Source organism: Ranitomeya variabilis, chromosome 4, assembly GCF_051348905.1.
Source record: "Ranitomeya variabilis isolate aRanVar5 chromosome 4, aRanVar5.hap1, whole genome shotgun sequence".
Classification (NCBI taxonomy): domain Eukaryota; kingdom Metazoa; phylum Chordata; class Amphibia; order Anura; family Dendrobatidae; genus Ranitomeya; species Ranitomeya variabilis.
Genome location: NC_135235.1, coordinates 317,701,055 through 317,708,733, shown reverse-complemented (window position 1 = coordinate 317,708,733; position 7,679 = coordinate 317,701,055). Strand labels below are relative to the sequence as shown.

The following is a 7,679-nucleotide window of genomic DNA, read 5'->3' as shown; positions in this document are numbered from 1 at the left end:
CCCATAGATACTCCACATAAAGCTGTGCCATATATACAATGCTCTGCACCGTTGCCCCATAGATAGCTGTGCCATATATATAATGCTCTGCACCATTGCCCCATAGCTGTGCCATATAGTGCTCTGCACCATTGCCCCATAGCTGTGCCATATAGTGCTCTGCACCGTTGCCCCATAGCTGTGCCATATAGTGCTCTGCACAGTTGCCTCATAGCTGTGCCATATAGTGCTCTGCACCGTTGCCCCATAGCTGTGCCATATAGTGCTCTGCACCGTTGCCCCATAGCTGTGCCATATAGTGCTCTGCACCGTTGCCTCATAGCTGTGCCATATAGTGCTCTGCACCGTTGCCCCATAGCTGTGCCATATAGTGCTCTGCACCGTTGCCTCATAGCTGTGCCATATAGTGCTCTGCACCGTTGCCCCATAGCTGTGCCATATAGTGCTCTGCACCGTTGCCCCATAGCTGTGCCATATAGTGCTCTGCACCGTTGCCCCATAGCTGTGCCATATAGTGCTCTGCACCATTGCCCCATAGCTGTGCCATATAGTGCTCTGCACCGTTGCCCCATAGCTGTGCCATATAGTGCTCTGCACCGTTGCCCCATAGCTGTGCCATATAGTGCTCTGCACCGTTGCCCCATAGCTTTGCCATATAGTGCTCTGCACCGTTGCCCCATAGCTGTGCCATATAGTGCTCTGCACCGTTGCCCCATAGCTGTGCCATATAGTGCTCTGCACTGTTGCCCCATAGCTGTGCCATATAGTGCTCTGCACCGTTGCCCCATAGCTGTGCCATATAGTGCTCTGCACCGTTGCCCCATAGCTGTGCCATATATATAATGCTCTGCACCATTGCCCCATAGCTGTGCCATATAGTGCTCTGCACCGTTGCCCCATAGCTGTGCCATATAGTGCTCTGCACCGTTGCCCCATAGCTGTGCCATATAGTGCTCTGCACCGTTGCCCCATAGCTGTGCCATATAGTGCTCTGCACCGTTGCCCCATAGCTTTGCCATATAGTGCTCTGCACCGTTGCCTCATAGCTGTGCCATATAGTGCTCTGCACCGTTGCCCCATAGCTGTGCCATATAGTGCTCTGCACCGTTGCCCCATAGCTGTGCCATATAGTGCTCTGCACCGTTGCCCCATAGCTGTGCCATATAGTGCTCTGCACCGTTGCCCCATAGCTGTGCCATATAGTGCTCTGCACCGTTGCCCCATAGCTGTGCCATATAGTGCTCTGCACCGTTGCCCCATAGCTGTGCCATATAGTGCTCTGCACCGTTGCCCCATAGCTGTGCCATATAGTGCTCTGCACCGTTGCCCCATAGCTGTGCCATATATATAATGCTCTGCACCATTGCCCCATAGCTGTGCCATATAGTGTTCTGCACCGTTGCCCCATAGCTGTGCCATATAGTGCTCTGCACCGTTGCCCCATAGCTGTGCCATATAGTGCTCTGCACCGTTGCCCCATAGCTGTGCCATATAGTGCTCTGCACCGTTGCCCCATAGCTGTGCCATATAGTGCTCTGCACCGTTGCCCCATAGCTGTGCCATATAGTGCTCTGCACCGTTGCCCCATAGCTTTGCCATATAGTGCTCTGCACCGTTGCCTCATAGCTGTGCCATATAGTGCTCTGCACCGTTGCTCCATAGCTGTGCCATATAGTGCTCTGCACCGTTGCCCCATAGCTGTGCCATATAGTGCTCTGCACCGTTGCCCCATAGCTGTGCCATACAGTGCTCTGCACCGTTGCCCCATAGCTGTGCCATATAGTGCTCTGCACCGTTGCCCCATAGCTGTGCCATATAGTGCTCTGCACCGTTGCCCCATAGCTTTGCCATATAGTGCTCTTCACCGTTGCCTCATAGCTGTGCCATATAGTGCTCTGCACCGTTGCCCCATAGCTGTGCCATATAGTGCTCTGCACCGTTGCCTCATAGCTGTGCCATATAATGCTCTGCACCATTGCCCCATAGCTGTGCCATATAATGCTCTGCACCGTTGCCCCATAGCTGTGCCATATAGTGCTCTGCACCGTTGCCCCATAGCTGTGCCATATAGTGCTCTGCACCGTTGCCCCATAGATAGCTGTGCCATATAGTGCTCTGCACTGTTGCCCCATAGCTGTGCCATATAGTGCTCTGCACCGTTGCCCCATAGCTGTGCCATATAGTGCTCTGCACCGTTGCCCCATAGATAGCTGTGCCATATAGTGCTCTGCACCGTTGCCCCATAGATGCTTCACATAAATCTGTGCTGCTGCTGCTGCAATAAAAAAAAAAACACATACTCACCTCTCTTGCTTGCAGCTCCCCAGCGTCCGGTCCTGGCGTCTCTCCGCACTGACTGATCAGGCAGAGGGCGGCGCGCACACTATATGCGTCATCGCGCCCTCTGACCAGCACAGTCAGTGCAGAGAGACGCCGGGAAGATGGCGCGGCGCCCGGCGTGTGGAACGAGGACAGGTGAATATGTAATACTTACCTGCTCCCGGCGTCCCGCTCCTTCCCCCGGACAGCTGGTCTTCGGTGCCGCAGCTCTTCCTCTGTCAGCGGTCACCGGCACCGCTTCATTAGAGAAATGAATAGGCGGCTCCGCCCCTATGGGAGGTGGAGCAGCCTATTCATTTCTCTAATGAGCGGTCCCACGTGACCGCTCAGGGGAAGAGGCTGCGGCACCCGGAGACAGTGGGACGGGCAGGGGGAGCGACAGGAACGCCGGAACTAGGTGAGTATATGACAGTCCTCACCCGCCGACCCCACCACCGATCATGACTCGAGTATAAGCCGAGAGGGGCACTTTCAGCCCAAAAATTTGGGCTGAAAATCTCGGCTTATACTCGAGTATATATGGTATATAGTGTTGCTTCCTAAAATGCCCGAGGAGTCACATATATCCAATTGAAAGGGGAAAATACATAATCTGAAATGACGGAGTACATAAAAGGACCCAAACAGCAGCCACACGTCCCCAACCCCTACGCCATTTTTCTTAATGCTTTTTTCAGGTGTGTGTCTTAAGGCAGGGGAGTCAGGTGTTATATATACAGTGGGTGCGAAAAGTATTCAGACCCATTTAAATTTTTCACTATTTGTTTCATTGTAGCCATTTGGTAAATTCAAAAAAGTTAATTTTTTCACATTAATAATGTACACTCTACACCCTATCTTGACTAAAAAAAAAAAACGGAAATGTAGAATTTTTCTCAAATTTAATAAAAAAGAAAAACAGAAATATCACATGCTCAGACACTCATATTTAAGTTACATGCTGTCCATTTACTTGTGATCCTCCTTGAGATGGTTCTACTCCTTCATTGGAGTCCAGCTGTGTTTAATTAACCCCTTTCTGACCTCGGACGGGATAGTACGTCCGAGGTCAGAAGCCCCGCTTTGATGCAGGCTCTGGCGGTGAGCCCGCATCAAAGCCAGGACATGTCAGCTGTTTTGAACAGCTGACATGTGCCCGTAATAGTGGCGGGTGAAATCGTGATTCACCCGCCGCTACTAACTAGTTAAATGCCGCTGTCAAACGCAGACAGCGGCATTTAACTGCCGCTTCCGGCCGGGGGCGGCCGGAAATGAGCGCATTGCCGACCCCGTTACATGATCTTTGAGACCTCTATGGTTACTGATCGCCGGTAGCTGTGAGCGCCACCCTGTGGTTGGCGCTCACAGCACACCTGGATTTCTGCTGCATAGCAGCGATCTAATGATCGCTGCTCTGTAGCAGAGCCGATCGTGTAGTGCCAGCTTCTAGCCTCCCATGGAGGCTATTGAAGCATGGCAAAAGTAAAAAAAAAAGTAAAAAAAATGTGAAAAAAATAAAAAAAATATAAAAGTTTAAATCACCCCCCTTTCGCCCCAATCAAAATAAATCAATAAAAAAAAAAATCGAACCTACACATATTTGGTATCACCACGTTCAGAATCGCCCGATCTATCAATTAAAAAAAAAGCATTACCCTGATCGCTAAACGGCGTAGCGAGAAAAAAAAATCGAAACGCCAGAATTACGTTATTTTAGTCGCCGCGACATTGCATTAAAATGCAATAACGGGCGATCATATGAACGTATCTGCACTGAAATTGTATCATTAAAAACACCAGCTCGGCATGCAAAAAATAAGCCCTCAACCGACCCCAGATCATGAAAAATGGAGACGCTACGAGTATCGGAAAATGGCGCAATTTTCTTTTTTTTTTTTAGCAAAGTTTGGAATTTTTTTTCACCACTTCCATAAAAATAACCTAGTCATGTTAGATGTCTACGAACTCGTACTGAACTGGAGAATCATAATGGCAGGTCAGTTTCAGCATTTAGTGAACCTAGCAACAAAGCCAAACAAAAAACAAGTGTGGGACTGCACTTTTTTTGCAATTTCACCGCACTTGGATTTGTTTTCCCATTTTCTAGTACACGATATGGTAAAACCAATGATGTCTTTCAAACTTACAACTGGTCCCGCAAAAAATAAGCCCTCACATGGCCAAATTGACGGAAAAATAAAAAAGTTATGGCTCTGGGAAGGAGGGGAGCGAAAAACGAACACGGAAAAATGGAAAATCCCAAGGTCATGAAGGGGTTAAACTGGTAGGACTTGATTTGGAAAGGCACACGCCTGTCTATATAAGATCTCTTAGCTCACAGTGCATGTCAGACCAATTGAGAATCATGAGGTCAAAGGAACTGGCCGAGGAGCTCAGAGACAGAATTGTGGCAAGGCACAGATCTGGCCAAGGATGCAACAGAAATTCTGCAGTGCTCAAGATCCTAAGAGCACGGTGGCCTCCATAATTCTTAAATGGAAGAAGTTTGGGACCACCCGAAGTCTTCCTAGATCTGGCCGACCAGCCAAACTCAGCAATCGTGGGAGAAGAGCATTGGTGACAGAGGTAAAGAAGAACCACAAGATCACTGTGGCTGAGCTCCAGAGATGCAGTAGGGAGATGGGAGAAAGTTCCACAAAGTCAACTATCACTGCATCCCTCCACCAGTCGGGCCTTTATGGTAGAGTTGCCCGACGGAAGCCTCTCCTCAGTGCAAGACATATGAAAGCCCGCATAGAGTTTGCTAAGAAAACATAAAGGACCCCCAGTCTATGAGAAATAAGATTCTCTGGTCTGATGAGACGAAGACAGAACTTTTTGGTGATAATTCCAAACGTTATATGTAGAGAAAACCAGGCACTGCTCATCACCTGCCCCATACAAACCCAACAGTGAAACATGGTGGTGGCAGCATCATGCTATGGGGGTGTTTTTCAGCTGCAGAGACAGGATGACTTGTTGCCATTGAAGGAAACATGAATGCGGCCAAGTACAGAGATATCCTGGATGAAAACCTGTTCCAGAGTGCTCTGGACCTCAGACTTGGCCGACGGTTCACCTTCCAAGAAGACAATGACCCTAAGAACACAGCTAAAATAACAAAGTAGTGGTTTCACAATAGCTCTGTGACCATTCTTGACTGGCCCAGCCAGAGACCTGACCTAAACCCAATTGAGCATCTCTGGAGAGACTGGAAAATGGCTATTCACCAACATTCACCATCCAACCTGATGGAACTGGAGAGGATCTGCAAGGAAGAATGGCAGGGGATCCCCAAATCCAGGTGTGAAAAACTTGTTGCATCATTCCCAAGACTTGTGGCTGTACTAGCTCGAAAGGGGGCTTCTACTGAGCAAAGGGTCTGAATACTTATGACCATGTGATATTTCAGTTTTTCTTTTTTAATACATTTGCAAAAATTACTACATTTCTCTTTTTTTCAGTCAAGATGGGGTGCAGAGTGCACATTAATGAAAAAAAAATGAACTTTTTTGAATTTACCAAATGGCTGCGATGAAACAAAGAGTGAAAAATTTAAAGGGGTCTGAATACTTTCCGTACCCACTGTAAACATATAAAACTAAGCACAATGTATTCAGGGGCATACTTTTATTAGATTTTATAGCGGTTTCCCTCAACATGGGTGCCGGTAAGTGACAAGTTAATAAATAATCCATGAGAATATGTCAATGCAAAATCAATTATCTATATATCTTAAAGTAACAACGCCTGAGATGTTTCTGCAATGCCCCCTTCACTTCTTTGTTCCTAAAGCAGTAGATAATTGGATTTACAAGAGGAGTCAAAAGGCTGTATAAGAAAGAGGCCAAATGCTCCACCTCAAAGGAGTATCCTGAAGGTCCTATATAGTTGAAGTTAGCTGTCCCATAGAACATGGTCACCACAATAAGGTGGGACGAACAGGTTGAAAATGCCTTCCATCGTCCTTCAGAAGACTTTATCTTCATTATGGTGGAGATGATGTGTATGTAAGAGATGACAATGTAGAGAAACGGGGTAAAACCTAAAAATACACTGACAATGTACAGCAAGATTTTACTGGTTTTGGTGGGATTACAGGACGCCTGTATGAGTGGAGGTACATCGCAGTAGAAATGGTTAATGATCTGTTGTGATTTACAAAACGAGAGGTTGGCGGTCATGACTGTGTGAAGAATAGAATTGAGGAACCCACTTAACCATGATGCTGCAGCGAGACTAGCGCAATGCTTACCACTCATCACCACTGGATAATGGAACGGGTTGCATATTGCAACAAAACGGTCATACGCCATTATGGCCAGCAATATACACTCTGCCCCTCCGAGTGATACAAATAAATATAACTGAAAGATACATTTTCGAAAGGAAATTTTTCTGTTGCCAGTTACACAGTTAAATAACACCAATGGAAGTGTGGACGAAGAATAGAAAATGTCCAGCAAGGAGAGGTTACTTAGGAAAAAGTACATGGGAGTGTGAAGATGGCTCTCAAGTCTAATGATGGTGAAAATGCAGAGATTTCCAATCAGGATTGTGCAATAAATGACAAAAAATAAAAAGGTGACAAAGAACACACCGTCAGAAAATGTAAGAAGCAAAAAGTTTTCCAGTGATGTGTAGTTCTGATGTTGTAGGTCAATCAATAGCATCTGAAACAGAGTCATAATAATAATAATAATAATTTATTTCTATAGCACTTTACATTTTAGATTGGACTTGTACAAATATTAAAAACATTACAGAATAACGCATAACTCAACAGACACCAAAAGTAGTGAGGGCCCTGCATGCAAACTTACAATCTATGAGGAAATAGGGGAGATATGAGAGGTAAATGGTAAAAAGTACTTGTATTGTACATTCCAGCCACCAATATAATTAATACGGTAGTCACACAATGTTGCAAGAACTGTTCACCAGCCAGAATGTATACAAGTATGGACACAGAAGGCTATTAAGTGCATGGAGGGTGTGAAAAGAGGCTATGAGGGTCATGATTTTGAAGAGAATTTTGTATGGGCTAAATGAGGATAGTTAGATAAGTGAGGTGAGGTGAAGGCCAGTTTAAGGACGAGCGTTTTTAGGCCACACTTAAAAAGGTGACTATTGGCAATTAATTGAATTGTCCTGGGTTGTGCATTCCAAAGAACTGGTGCAGCACTTGAGAAGTCATGGAGATAAGAGTGCGAGGTTCAGATTATTGAGGATGTTAGGGTACTGTTACACTAAACGACTTACCAACGATCACGACCAGCGATGCGATCGTTGGTAAGTCGTTGTGTGGTCGCTGGGGAGCTGTCACACAGACAGCTCTCTCCAGCGACCAACGATCAGGG

General features: G+C 46.5%; 1 protein-coding gene across 1 annotated transcript; it reads right to left on the bottom strand.

The window, feature by feature from the left end:
* Positions 1-6,041: 6,041 nt before the first annotated feature.
* Positions 6,042-7,007, bottom strand: LOC143767864 (olfactory receptor 5V1-like). Its single transcript, XM_077256387.1, has one exon. The coding sequence runs from the start codon at positions 7,005-7,007 to the stop codon at positions 6,042-6,044; it is 966 nt and encodes a 321-aa protein (XP_077112502.1).
* Between the last annotated feature and the right edge of the window lie 672 nt (positions 7,008-7,679).

Excerpts from the sequence above, each read along its gene's own strand:
- LOC143767864 (XM_077256387.1), bottom strand. The coding sequence starts at position 7,007 with ATGACTCTGTTTCAGATGCTATTGATTGACCTACAACATCAGAACTAC.